Consider the following 15,075-nt stretch of genomic DNA (forward strand, 5'->3'; position numbering starts at 1 on the left):
TTCTCCTAGAACTCAGTCAAGTACAGTTTTAGCTTAGCTATTTTAAGTCCTTCCAAGAGGTCCCTGCACAGCCAAGTATGAACAGCTGTATGCACCAAACATAGTAGAAATACATGAACCTTTCTTGGGGCTACGTATCACCAATCAGAAAAGCTTCCCTCTTTTGTTGACTAGAGAATGAACTTTTGGACACCAGTTCCTGCTGAGATTGGTAACTAAAATTTAGATGATAAACACATCAAAGCCAATGGCTGCTCCAAATTCGGGACCTTTCTTTTTAGCCCTGGATATCTTACTTAAGATGTGGCTCCAGTAGTTTTTGATATATTCTATCATCTCTGCCAATTCAAAACAAGATTTAAAGGCTACACTTTAACATAGACATAAATAAAATTATAGCTCACTTGTACAAGCTGCAAGCAAGAGCATAACAACTTTTCAGAATAAAGAGATCTGGACTGCACCTCAAATAACACTATAGATTTGAATGGTGAGACTGTCCACATACACAGACTTCCTCTGCGATTTGTCTAGATAATCGTATTTCTAACTAGAAATTAATGTCTTCCAGCAGTTGGTGAGAGAGAAGAAAAATGGTGCAGCAAATCTATGAAGAAGTAATTGTTACGTGATATGCATTGCAAACATACATTTCTCAGGCCTGCCCTTTAGGAATCTCAACTCTGAAGAGCTGGTTCCCCCAAAGTGTGCTCTGTGCTTTTATGGGATAGTCTCCTATAGATGCTTACAGTCTATGAGTCTTCTCATTCACCATTCTGAAACAATGCCTCTGAGGCTAATCACTGAGAAATTGAGATAAGATGTTACAACAGCCTAGGCAGCTGCTTGGAGAGCAACCCAGGCACTCTGGTTGAGAGGGTTTGTCAACATCCTCTAGCTAAACAATCTGATGGTTTTGTGAAACTCCCACATTCCCTCATTTCATTTGCATTCCTCTTGTCATCCCAGAATTGAAGGGTCAGATGCTCTCCCAAGAAGACAGAGTTTATATCCAGCTTTATGAATCTTGGTTTTTACTTTGGGGAAAAGTTGACCTCAAGCTTCGCTGAACTGCTCCTTATTTGAGGCCCTGGAAAAGCTGAAAGCATGCAACAGTGTTTACAAGCAGTTCAATATGTATGAAAAAAACACCAGTGATTGTCTGCCAGAGGAAACCATTGGGATCAAAGCCCAGTCGCTAGAGCTGCAACACTCAACCAAGTTGCTAGAGAGCAACATGAAGGTTGCTTCCTGTGTAAAACTGGTGAGAAAGTGGAAAAATCCATGTGAGTGACAGGCATTGACAGCAAGACAGGAGAGTGAGTCTGCAGTTCCTGGTCATGCCTGCGGTGCCGAGCGCTTGGCTGTGCCCGGCACTGGCACGTAACCATGCCCAGGAGCAAAGCCAAACCTGCAGCATCCTGCCCACGTCTGACCGTGCTGAGGCCAGGAGACCAGCCCTGGCAATGTGGGCTGCTGCTGTCTTCAAAGTCTGCCAGAGGTGAGGAGCAAGAAACCATCATAAAGGTCACAAGGTTTTACTCTTCCTAACTTTACAGTGATATAAACAAAGACATGAACACTCTAAGATCTAACTCATTTGAAGCATATGAAACAAGTCAGCCTGGAAGCCTGTATGTCAGATCTGTCTCAGAGTTACTAAAATCAAAGAAAAAACATAACAAAACCACCCACCTTTTCACCCCATCTTGTAGGCAAAAAAGAAACCCAAATATATGGGACACATACTCAAGCTTTTGCCCTTTTACACATTTTACATATATCTAAAAGACAGCGCAGTATTTATAAATATTGTGTGTGGGATCTTAAGGAGTGCTTAGTGTTTGTCTAACTCTGCTCCCATTGACACAAGCCAGCATTTCATCATTGATTTCAAGTACAGTTTAGACACTTAACTCCAGTAGTTAATCGTATTCATATTCAAGACTTAATGTCATTGTATTTGGGAAGGGATACAAGCCTGGTTATCTATTAATTTATTTAGTTTTTCACTGACAAAAAGCTGAGGTTTCATTTCAAGCCAAAATTGTTGGTTTTACAAGTATGGGACACAATGCTTTTACCAGCAAGATGCTATGTCTCGAAGAAAAATAGCTTTATTTGACATCCTATCTATTCATGGGTCATTAGCTTCCTTACGTTTTTAAATGCTTCAAAACCAATGCAGAGTACAAATGCAATAGAGTTTGACATGTTTACCAGGAAAGAAAAAGGAAGGAGAATAGCAGGGAAATTCCTACTGTCAATATTTAGAAGCAGATTATGCCTTCTATGTACCTTCTGTGGGCATTTTACTTGACACTGCCTTTTCTGAAGGGTCATGGCTCAACAGGACACATTCACTTATCATTGTGCCTGTCACCAAGCGACCATCAGCAGCCTACCCTCACACTGACCTACATTGAGGGGTGCAGCTTCTTTTCATGTGACAACAAGAGAACTAATTAATCCTGATAACTGAGGAATCTCCTCCCATGGGGAAAGGGTGGCTTTTTCAGACACATTTTATTTGTTATGGAAGGCTTATTAGATGCATGTGAAAGTCAGTCAGTGGGGTTGCTTAATTAATGAGCAAACGTTAATTTAGATTGCAAAAGTTAGCCATTCTAACTAAAGTAAGGGGAGGACAATTTTTTTTTATGAAAACAGAGAGCAATCTGTGATTTTCAAGGGGAAAAAAATAAAGGAAGTTTTCTTCCATTAACTTCTGCCCCACATAAAAAGCTGATCCTCTTCCAAATTAAGTAAATAAAAATGTGAATTATCTGATAACAAAAAAACCCTCCGATCACAAGTCAAGAAAAAAAGATAAAATAAATGAACATGCATGTATTTTTCCAATATGATATGTGTCCAGTTCTATAGACAAATGAGTAACATGCATGCAGGGTGAACCTTTCACTGATTTCTGCTAATTCCTGGATTCTCTTAAAAATCGTAGATTAGTTGTACTCAAAATTGGGACCATGATCTGGGTTATTATTCCCATTCCAACTTTCCCAGGTTTTACTTTTAAATTTCTTTTCATACACAGAGAATTTCTACTACCTTTGACTAAAGAAAGGAAATCCAATAGCTAGCTTTAAGACTAAGTTTAAAACATACCAATATTAGAGGTCATTATAAACTTCCTTGAAGTTAGCAGGTTTTATGACTTTCTAATATCTTTTCTATAATTTGGGGATGTGACTGTCTTCCAGCCACTCCTGTTATCCTCAACATGTTGACTAATCCTTTTTTCACCTGCACAGCTAGAGGTTAAGGAGAAAGATCAGTTTATCTTTGCAACTTCTGTGTGTACATAGAATCTGACCTTCTGGGTTTAAAGTGCCATCTGTGGGCAATAAAGTTATCCATCATGAAGTAATTGTTTCAGTCACTGATGGACTTGCACATGTTTTACCCCTTGTGAAACATAACTGAGCTTTTGAGGGTTTTACCATCAAATATAATTTCCTCCTGATTCAAACGTTCAACAAAAATGTGCTTTGTAGAGGACACTCCTGCACTGGAAGGAGAGGGCAGGTTATTTCTTAACAAGGTCTCCACCTCTCTGTGATGCTTAACACATTGGTCATGCAGTTCAGATGCAGCCCAGGACCTCACTCTTGCTTCTGTGCACTTCCTATGAGTCATTCCACTGAAGGGAATGGGAATGCCCACAAGTGTACAACTAAAAAGCAATTGCAGAATCCAGACAAAATGGAAAGATACATGACAGTACCCAGTGTTTTGATCTTCAGTGCATCTCCAGTAAAAATGAGCTCTCTCTGCCTTGCAGCAGTGCCTTAACGAGAGCATGGCCACTAGCTAACTTCAAATGCAGTATATGGCTTTACTCCATTCTGCAAGGAAATCTGGGGTATCAGTAGTGTTCTTTCATTCAGAGCTATTCTTGACAAGCTATTGTATTACTATTTCTTTAAAACGCTCTTCAATCTATTCTGTAAGTAAATATAACTATTTGTTTTGGTCAAACATTTGTACCTACCCATCATAATTGCAATTACATCATTACACCACTTCACTCTATTATATATAGAGAAGAAAAACTCATGGTCAACTCTTAAGAGACACCTAAAGTTTCAATTTACATCTGACTATATGAAGAAGTCTAGACCAGTTTAATCAACACTGAGTCTCTCTTCAGCATTCATCTTGCATTTATAAAGACAGGAGAACTTCTAGGGAGTGTTTTGTTAAAACTTGTGTGGTGAATGGAAAAGAAAATTTTGTTTTCCTGTTCAATGTGTAACTGTCTGGCCTGGTCCTGCTGTGGGACTAGAGGGAAAAAGGAGCACTTCGGATAATGAAGCTTTCTGATTCTGTGCTGGCGGCTAGGCAGAACTGCTGCTGGAAGGAGACACTCCTCTATCCCCATAGCATCAATAGCACCCATCTCATCTGTCACCTGGGTTTCTGATGCTCAGGTGCAGGCAAAGAAGGCAGCACAGTCTGGTTTCCTGCTCCTAGGGGTAAAAGCGTCCTCTCCATTGCACTTACAAACAGTCTCCAGAAAAGACCTACAGTGCCAAAGCATGAGCCACCCTGAGACTCAAAGTGGTATCTTCAGGTCTATCAGATGCCACTAAGTCCCCATGCTAAAGGAAACTTCACAGTCATCTAATTTCACAGCATTTCCCTAAAATAATTCCAAACTTTATACCTGAAGCCTGCAGAAGAGAAACTAGGGCAGCTTAACTGAGAGTGAGCAAGGAGTTGTGACTTTGTCCCAAGCTGACACTGACAATGGTCCAGATGAGCAAACTCATGATCTGAAGAAGCAAAATGTAACCACTGTTTCTATTGAAGCAGAAATCTGCAGGCCAGTTAAGAAGCCATGGGGATTTGCAAGTGTTAATAGATACAGGTCCCTGGACTCAGAGGCAGTTTTGTACTTGTTTCCTGTTGGCTCCTGTGGCAAGAGGAGCACCATGTGTGCTGGTACAGAGCTGGCAGACAGAAACACCCTCAGGGTAGAAGCAAAAGCTCAAGTTGTATCAATCCTTAACAGAGCCATCACTTGCACATATCCCTGTGGTGTCTGAAACTTTCCTCTCTTTTGCATTCAAGACCAAGAAAACTATTGGATGCTATTTACTTACTAAGTACACATAGAAGCACAAAAATTACCAGCTCATTGGTTCATCCCTTTCAGGTCCAAAAGAGACATTCCATCCATCTAGTCTGATGTTTTGCAACACATGCCAAGTGATTTCTGGATCAAATGCTTAATTTGATCAATCTCAATTATAATGTAAGAATTTAAAGTACTATTACAACATAACAGCCAGCGAGCCAAAAAAAAAAAAAAAAAAAAAAAATAGGAAAGGATGGCAAAGCTAGACTGCTTTATGATACATGTCGTAGTCAAGTCTGAACAGCATAAGGTTGGTAACAGTACATTAAATGATTTCTGGGTAGACTTAAAGCCTTGACCATGACTCCATGCTGTGAAACTAAAATCAGTCAGTAGGGAAAATGGATGTGCAACTGCCCAAAACAGGCCTTCATGGGCATAGAAAGGTAAAAGGTATTTGAACAAGTATATTCCTTCCTTTTTAGTTCTAGATCTCAGAGCAAGTTATAATTCATTTACTCCTTATGTATTTGCTGTTCCTAGATGACTATACACACTGATGTAAGATTAAATGTTAGAGAGCCAAAGCTAAAAATAATGCAATAGTTCTGTTCTTCATTAACACTTGTGAGTAGTACACACTGTCATGCCAATATGGCCAATAGCTGCAAATGTAAACAAATATTTATTTCCCCAATAATTGCCAAACATTTTGCCAGCACTTGCCCTAGTTAGGTCAGGTTGGTTTTATAGAAGTTTGTGGTGAAGTCTTTCTAGCAAAGAGCAGGGAGGGGTTGTTCATTAAAAAATTTAGATGTAGGAATTAAACAAACTGAAACCTCAGCGGTTATTTGACATAAATCTCATTCCACTTACTACCAATTGAAATTATTGACATTTCCCATCATACCTGGCAACCAAGGCCATGCAGTTCCATGTTTAGTGCCCCACAAGACCCACTTGAAGGCATTTGCTTCACCAGCTCATCAGAAGTTTGTGCCTTGTTTGCCCTAAACTCACCAGTTAACTTCCATGCATGAGCATAGGCACTTCATATAATGCCAATGACAAATAAATTTCATTATTTAACAGCCAAAGATCTGAGGGAAAAATAATCTTGGTTTCCTGTTGTATCCATCAAGTTTTATTACCTCTAGAAATACAGGATCTGAAATTAACATCTTGGCCAATATCTAGCTGATGAAGGTGCTCATTTCATCAGCTATATAAGGAGGACATATTTACAGAGAAGAAATAAAACCAGCCATAACTACAAACTTTTTCTTTCCCACTGAGCACCTGGAATTTAAAATGGATTTCCAAATGCACAGTCTGACACCTCCATTATGAACCCTTGTGGGACCACCTCGGTAAACCACACCCAGAAAGCAAAAGGCATGCATATATGTGATGTGTGTTGAGAAAAGAAGAGAAATACCACAATTGTGCCCACCTTAGTCTGGTCTTCACTCCAACGGAGTAAATGCCCGCCTTAGAAACAAAACAGGCCAGCTGAGGCTGGTAACACCAGAGCTTGCAACACAGCCGCATTCAGCACAAATCCATGTGGCTGCCATACCCCTCCACCTTGATGCGCCTGTCCTGGCCCTGCATGGTGACCCTGCTCAGGCCATTCAGATGAGAAGTGGTTGTGACTCTGTCATCTGCCCAGCCAAAGGGATGCCACGTGATCAGCCAGTGGCACTCACCTGGGGGTGTCATTTCGTGCCTCCCCACACGATTCAACCTGTGCTGCTCACAGTGTAGAGAGCCCCATCCAGACTATGCCTGTGAGTCGCCAGATCTACCCACTGACAGGTGTCAGCAACCAAGGTGCCTCTGCCCTAATCCCACCATGACAGATCCTAGCACATAATGGCCAGTTCAGTATTCTTCAGAAAAGTTTATCCCATTAATAAGTGAGTAGAAAAGTATCAATATGGTATAAAGAGAAAGCAAGTACACTAAAATTCACACAAAAACAATTTAGAAATCCTAGGCATCTAGAGTAAAGGTGTATATTTTCTTAGCCAAACTAAATTTTTTTACTAGTTGGATACTTTAAATTTGTAACAGATTAGCTGGCAGGACAAAAGAAGCAATGTAATAGGACTGAATTGGAAGACTTGCATAAAGACAGGCAAACTGCCTACCTGACAGTAATCTACCTGCCCAGCCAGCAGCACAAGCCTGTCAAATTCGTCTGGGGCTGTACTAATCACTAAGCTGTAAGCACAGAAACAAATTAGGAACTATGTGAAAGAAAATGTAAAGAAAAGTTGAAGGAGCTACACTTTGCTGAAGGCTGCTGATTATTATTTCCATTGTTACAGCTGAACTGTCCTGTAGTGCTCCAAGACAAAAAGAAGAGTCAGGAACCAACTTTCCATCCACCCCACTTAAAACTATAAAGCAGAGCTGTAAGTAAAGCCCATGGGTTTAAAACAGGAGCAAGTAAATAATACAGCACAATCATTTAAAGTAGAGAGGTGAGAAGAACTGGAGCAGTCTGCACAGAGGAGTCCCTTGCAATGGCTTAGGAGCAAAACCCACTTTGCTGTTAAATGACATGTAAAGCACCAGTCTAGGGAGGTAGATGCACGTGCAGAAATCTTCTGGCAAGTTTGCCTATGGCTCAATTACATTGGGAAATTATAATCATTGGGAAATTAGAATCATTCATTCTAATAAAATAGATTGTCAATTGCAGCACTGCATGAGACAAAGGTGCCCCAAACACTTTCAGCACAACAGAACAAAAAAGTTCTGTCTCATATAGTTTAATGTGATTTATTTCCACTATGTTATAATCCACTTGCATAAACATAGACAACAACTAAATTTTACTTTTATTGACCCTCAACCTCATGGTTTCTTATGAAATACTATTTGATTTTAGATCATACTACCAAAAAAAATTTTAAAATCTCAAGAATTTTATCAGATAAATGCTTTCTGCAAGGCTTCATGAACCTTTCCTGAAGATGAGATGCTGGACACCACTAAAGACATGACATGAAGATAAAAAAGCTCTTGTCTGATCCATGATGGCAACTCTCACGCTTCTGTTAACATTAGTCTATGGTGATCCTGATGAGAGGTTTTTCCATAGAGGAATCACAATGGGAACAAAAGGGGTGAATTCCTTCACTCTGTGTCAAGGAAGAATCCCACAGGAAGGACGCTTAAGTGAGCTATGTGAAATTGTGAAATTCCTCTCATGAAATGCCCTCACACTCATCCCTTTTCGCTCCCCACGCACTAAGCAGGGGGTCTGTTCCCAGAGCACAGGCTTCCTGAGAGAACATCTGAGGAGCAGAGACAGCTGCTCACAGGTCCCTGGCTCTCAAGGACCACTCTGCCCTGCCTGCTTCACCCGCTTCCAGCCATGGAGTGGGAATAATGGCACCACAGCATCTTCAACCCACTGAAACCCTAGAAGCAGTTGCCCTCTAGCCCCGTGCCCATCCCTCAGCTGCTCCAACAGCAAAGAGAGCCTTGTTTCAAGGCCATAACTCCAAAAGAAGGAATACAACTTAAAAAGATGTTGTATTGCACAAGTGCTTAGTGCCACATACCAGTGACTGCTGCAAAAGCAGCCCCACCACCCAGAAAAGTCATGCCAAGAGAAATTGGCGTCAACAACATCTCACTGAATTATGCTCTAAATATGTTACAAGGGTGACTAAACATTGTGGATATGGATTTTGGTAATGAAAAATCAACTGTGTTTTGAGGGGAAAACAACACAGAGAGTAAAACCAGCTCACCATGAACATGAACCTTTTGCTTCAGCATTAACACAAGACAAACCAAAGTCTGAGAAAGATTATTAATGAATCCATTAACTATTGCACAAACATCTATAGTGGTCTAGAATACACCGATGGACCACATCAAGCTAAATCATCTTCCTCTTCATCTTTAGTCTGGCACATCTCCACTCACTGTGCCACACAAAAAACGCCCCAAATGCAAATATGACTTAATGCAGAAGAAACAGTCATCCACATTCCCTGTCCAAATTTCTCCATAGACCTCAATGGCTCAAGATTTATGTTTCAGACAAAAGTACCTCTGAAGTGTAGAGTTTCAAATCTCTTTGCCCTTGTTGTTGGTTTCTCAATCTGTTAGTGCTTCGCTTAGTTCCACCATGAGTTCAATCTGTTGGTCACAAAGGCATGATATTATGCCATGCCTGGCCTTGGAGAGAGCACTAATGACTGTATTTTCACTTTTCCAGCTCCTGCTTGCACCACAGTTCTTTCTTTTAAGCATCAGGATTTATGCAGTTGTGATCTCCAACCACAGGAGAACAAAACTGAACTTCTGCATCTCAGGAAGAGAAAACTGTGTGGGCACCTTCCTGACAATCACTGGACCGATTTTAGGATAAGCAGTTCCCCATGATGCATCAAGAAGTCAGACCATTCACAGCTGAGGATGCTTGGGAGAGGTTGCTTCCCCACTGCAGGAATACATGCAGTGAGGATGCATCACAAGGGCAAAGACAGAAAAGCATGGTTCTGTCTGTGGGTAGAATTCATACACAAATACATACAGAAATGTTTCTCTACATTCTCACAAATCTTGGTAAAGGGGAAAAAAGAGACTACTGGGGGCAGGGATGAGAGCTAAAGATGAAGCATGTCATTGAAGGGAGCGGTTTGCTTCTTGAAGGTCTCACACCAACGGGAGAGATTTCTCTACAAGAACATAGGTGATTGTGATTGGGCATTTCATGCAAAACTTACTCTTGCAGTGGTCTTGCTTTCCATTCCCTCTGGACCTGCAGCAGGAAGTCCCAAACCCTGACTCTGGGGGATTCAAAAGAACAATTTTGCTGCTGAAGTCCCACCACCGCCCCTCTGGACACAGACTTCTGAAACACCAAACCTTAACCGTCATCTGCTTCTGCCAAGCTTCTTACCTTCCCAATCTCAGTCAGACATGAAAACTAACAAGCTGATAAAGAGTGTGCTGGAAGTTTCCAAAACACTTATCAACTGTCCTGCAAATCTGGACAATTTCCTTTTGTCCTATACACCCACACAATGTGGAAGGCTACTGGTTTCAGTCTTTGAAGCATCTGACAAAAAATAGACAGCTTGTTTGTTATTGTTTGGATGCACAAAAAGAAAACCCAACACAACCAAAAAAACCTCTCAAATCTCCTCAAAAGCAAATTTTTAGGGTTCTAAATATATTGGGTGCTTCTGGATATGAAGATCTTTACTACAGCACAGGCCAAGTCCAAGTTTATCCAACACAAAGTGTTAATCTAGACAATGCTAGCCCAGCCCAAAGGAGTTGCTCTAGATTTACACCAGCTGTAAGATAAGGAAATCTAGCTTTGTGTAGAGCACATGGGAAAAACACCTGTCTGGTAAAACATCAGTTAACTCTGTAAGTGATTTTCTTTCACTTTGTGTCAGAAAGTTTGATGCTTTAACTCCCTACACAACATATATTTTCTAAAAATCTCTGTTATATTGCAGTTCCTAACCCTTCTCCTTTATGTGAACACAGTTCAGAATTTTTAGGGAGCCCTGTTTCTATGAAGAAGAAGTGGGAAAGCCAGTTTTTCTCAACTTTGTTAATAACTCCAGCCCTTATGCCAAATTGGACCATTCCATCTGTGTCATTGCTTCAGCAAGTACTCAAATCAAATTGAAACCTTAACATATGAACATCCATCTGAACAGCACTTTCAGAGAAGTCAGGTAAGTTATTGCAAGAAATTAACCTCAGCACTGATTAGATTTCACCTGGAATTTCTTCCTTCACTTTTTCCAGCTGGGCATGAAGTTGAAAAGTCCACTGGGGATTTTGATGTTCTAGTTGCTACTGAAATAACTGAGATCATATAGTGCTGCTTGCAGATGACTGTAATAGAGTCTACCACCTTCTATCGGCAAATTGTGAGGTTCCACTTCTGTGTGGAAAACCAGAAATACAGCTAAACCATCATTTATGTGTCTAGAAACACGGTGCATAAGCCTTGATCCAGACTGCAGAGTCTGATGTTTTCAGGGTTTAAGCACAGTCCTTCACAATCCCAAATGCTAGTGACTAAAACTATAGTAATACTATAGTAATAAATATAATTATAGTAATAAAGTTGAGGACTGGGAGATTGAACTTTATACAGCAACCACATATTCCTGTTGACCATTATGTGTACAGTCATTAGCAAGCATATGCAATAAATTTGGGAAATAAATAATTATAATATATAAAGAAAACATACGTGAGTTCTATGCAAAACCCAGAAAAAAAGTATTGTTCTTTCCCAAGTTAACCAAAATATATGTGGCACAAGAGAGCTGAAGTGCCCAACACTCACATGTCAAATAAATTTAATTTCCTTAATCTAATTTTTCAAATGGGTACTCTCAAAGCTTGTAGGCTGCACCTTGTTTTGGGGTATTTTAAATTATTAAGTAGACTTATATGGGCGGAAAGACCTCCTTCTGTCTCCTCCTTGTGGAGGTCTTTTGGGTTCTTTCTGAGCCACTGACTGTTTCTGACAATCTCCTCTAGAACCTGTCAGTAAATGGAAGCTCAGCAGGCATCTGCAGAGACTGAATTACAAGAGGGCACCAGTGATGAATTGAATTTCATCAAGAGCACTGGAAATGGAAAATGCTGGGCAGCCTGAGTAAGAACTGCAGGTAAATAAGCAGTGAAGGAGGATGAAATGGGAAGCAAAACACAGAGAGATGAATGGTACAAAACATCAACCACTTCAACAATAACTTTCAAACTCTCTATGCAAATGCAACTATGGAGAGTTCTGCCAGTGGCCCAGAAGCAGCATAATCAACCTATTTGAGGTGTCCAAACAAAGCTGAGTAAGAATGCTCGTCTAGAAAACAGACCAAAAAAACCCCAAGAAAGCCAATGAGTCTGAAAACATTCAAATTCTGATTTGAGCACAATCTCTTCTACATGGGGAGGGTATGAACTTCCAGCAAAATGGTTGTAAGGGCACCCAGCCAAACTAGAGAAGAAACTTTCCAACATCTACAGCACCTGAGCTGGCCATCAGGATGTTTGTCCCCAGAGCCCAGAGCGCCAGGTTGTCCCCTAAGCAAGCTAAGCTTTTCCCACTGGGATTGGTGCAGGGTGCACATGAACAGGAAGGTGAACCAGGGTCTTTCTCACAGCCCTTGGCTCAGAGAATCCACCCTCTCCCTGGGCAGTGGGCTTGCCATGATCTGCACAATAGAAAACCTTTCCGACAGGAAAGAGGAAGCCAGTCCCCTGGCGGAGCTGGTCACTGCAGGAGCCCATGCGGGAGCAGGACCCCGAAGTTCAGACTCAAGCTGTGAAGGAAGCCTGGCAAGGATCTGAATCCACATTTCCTGTATCCAGGGTGGGTGTCCCATGCCTCTGCCTATTTCATCTTGGGCATAAGAACCTCCTAGGCAGAGACAAATAATGTGGGGAAATTAGCACTTTCCTGGGGAAAGGAAAGAGGAAAAAAAGTGTAGAAGAATACCTATGTATCTCTATCAAAGCTGATGAATCAGCACTTCCCGAGCAGGAAAACGTCTCGTCGGAGCGGCCCCGCCAGCTCTCCTCCCGGGCAGCCTCAGGCAGCGGCACCGCTCCCGTGGGCGCGGACAGACCGAGCCCGCGGCCACTGGCGCCGCTCACCGCAGCAGCGCTGCCCTCCACGGCTGTCCCGCGGGGAGCTTGGCGTTTCGCTTCCCCACCCGGGGTTTGTTCTCGCTCCCCTTTCCGCCGAGCGCCCGGTCCGCCCCTCTCCGCGGGCATCCCCGCAGGGCAGCGCCCTGCCGAGCCATGAGCCCACGCGGGACCGGCCCGTGCCCGGCCACCACGCACTCCTGCTCTCGGGGGACCAGCCACACAAGGCTGGGACGCACCGCCCGCCGCGGCCCTCCGGCCCACGGGGACTGGCTCTTGGCTCAAACAAAATAAAACTCGGTTAAGAACACCAAATCTGCAATGATCCATCCCCATCATTGCGGGGTGCAGGCACCGGAGAGCAGCTCCATCCCACTCTCCAGTAAGAGCCGGCAGCCAGCCCCGCACGGAGCGCCACCGGCGCGCCGCCGACCTGCTCGGGCGGGAAGCAGCAGAACCTCGATTTTTGCCAAGAAAAGGTACACCTTTGCCGCTTCACGGGCAGAGCTGGCACGCTTGAAAACAAAGTGCGGAGGAAAGAAGCGTGCCCTGCAATGCTCTCGTTCCTTGATGCACCGGCTGGGACACCTCCCGATGGCGTACGGCGGTCCCTGTGCCCAGGAGAGGCTGGCCCCCACGCCACCTCTGCCTTGCTGCAGGAGGAGCGGCACCACGGCTCCGCACCGCCGGACCCTCGGGGGGCTGCTCCCGGGACACGCCGATGGGGATCCGGAGCATAACGACGGCTTGGGGATGCGGCGTTTCTCCGCTCCCTGGAACGCAGGGATCACTTCTCCGGCCCTGCCCAGAGGAAAGGGGCGAAGGGGAGGCAGGTGCCCGCCGGCTCCAGCGGACAAGCGGGGCGCGGTGGGACCGGTCAGGGGCGCGGGAGGCGCAGCCCACGAGGCGCATCACTGGGCACCCGTCGCGGAGAGCTCGGCGCAGAACGGGTCTGACCGGGGCAGCGCGAACCAGCGGTCCCTTACCTGCGAGCAGGAGGGCGGCTCCCAGCAGCACGGTCCCTGAGAGCAGCTGGCGGGGCATGGTCCTGCCTGCGGGAGCGCAGGGCTTTTTCCCTGCCGACGGCGGCGAGGCAGGGGCAGAGGCGCCGGCTGGGCTCCGACGGGCTCTCCTCGGTCCCGGGCGCTTCCCGCGGTGGAAGAGATAACGGCAAAGCGAGGCGCGGAATCCGCATCCAGCAGCCCCCGAATCCTGCCCGCCCGCCCCAGCCCGGCCCGACCTGCGGAAACCGAGTATCCGCTGCGGGCCGCCCTGCCAGCTTCACCTCCCGCGGGCATCAGATACCCGCCAGCCCCAGCCTCGCTGATTTATAACTTCTCCACCCCTCGCCGCGCACCCCTCCGCCCCCCCGCCCACATCCTCCGCCGGGAGCACGCCCTCCCCGGGACGCGTCCCCCGCCCGCCCGTCCGTCCGTCCGCCCGTCCGTCCGTCGGTGGGCATGGTGTCGCTGCCCCGCGGGTCTCCCGGTCCCGGCCGCCCCCGGCCCCCAGGGCCCTGGCCGTGCCGTCCCGCTGGAGCCCGGGCCCGGGCTGCTTCCAGCCGCCGCGGCCGCAGCTTTGCCGGGGCGGCAGCGGGGCTCGTCCCTCGCGCGCCGTCAGGCTCTCCTAGGGAGGGCATGAAGCGGACTTGCGATTCCTGGACCAAATGCTGAGCGGTGGGGTCCCGGTCCTGCGGAGACCCTCGCCTGCTCCGCAGGCAAACCCTGACAGCGCCGCGTCCCGCCAGGGGCTGCCGAGCCGGGTGCCGGGTCGGGCGGGGGCCATTTACAGCCGTGCCCGGCCGCCCAGAGCGATGCTCGGAGCGCCCAAAGCGCTGCCCGTGCCCCAGGGGCTCGGGGCTCCGCTCCCCGCCCTCCTTGGGAGAGCGAGCCGCGGGACAGACCGCTCTGCGCGGAGCCTGACCCAGACCAGCACGGGTCCCAGCCAGCAGCACTGAGAGCGCTCAGAGCAGGGAAGCCAGGAAGGGGCAGCACTGGCTAAGGATGCTTAGGGAGTCTGCCCTGCCAGCTCCCCTGCTGGCCTTCACTGACTCTGTAACATTCAGGGCAGCGCTAGAAATATATTTCTCCCCCCGCCTATGCACATACCTCACGTTTCCCATACGCGTTTTATTTTGTGAAAGATGAGCAGAGAGCCCATGACAGCAAAACTCAAGCCCTATGTTTCCACTTTTTCCCTGTGTAGCCAGAGAAAGGCTGTTGTGAGAGTCAGGTCTTCAGTTTGACCCACTGTGGCCCTTGCTGTATTTTTATACTATGAAACAAGTCACAAGAGTGTCTGCATGGGGCAGGTAAATGTGA

At 45.5% G+C, this 15,075-nt stretch overlaps 1 protein-coding gene across 2 annotated transcripts in view; it reads right to left on the reverse strand.

Annotated features, from left to right (window-relative positions):
• FLT1 (fms related receptor tyrosine kinase 1) overlaps positions 1-13,986 on the reverse strand; it is a 107,514-nt gene extending 93,528 nt beyond the window's left edge. For both annotated transcript variants that reach the window (XM_054272141.1, XM_054272142.1), the window contains exon 1: positions 13,741-13,986. In XM_054272141.1, the coding sequence (XP_054128116.1) occupies positions 13,741-13,798 (58 nt within the window). In that variant the 5' untranslated portion in view covers positions 13,799-13,986. The remainder of the gene's footprint in view (positions 1-13,740) is intronic.
• Between the last annotated feature and the right edge of the window lie 1,089 nt (positions 13,987-15,075).

This window comes from Melozone crissalis, unplaced genomic scaffold, assembly GCF_028551555.1.
Source record: "Melozone crissalis strain CALT ecotype California unplaced genomic scaffold, PUWL_Pcris_2 ptg000013l_1, whole genome shotgun sequence".
In the NCBI taxonomy this organism is placed as follows: domain Eukaryota; kingdom Metazoa; phylum Chordata; class Aves; order Passeriformes; family Passerellidae; genus Melozone; species Melozone crissalis.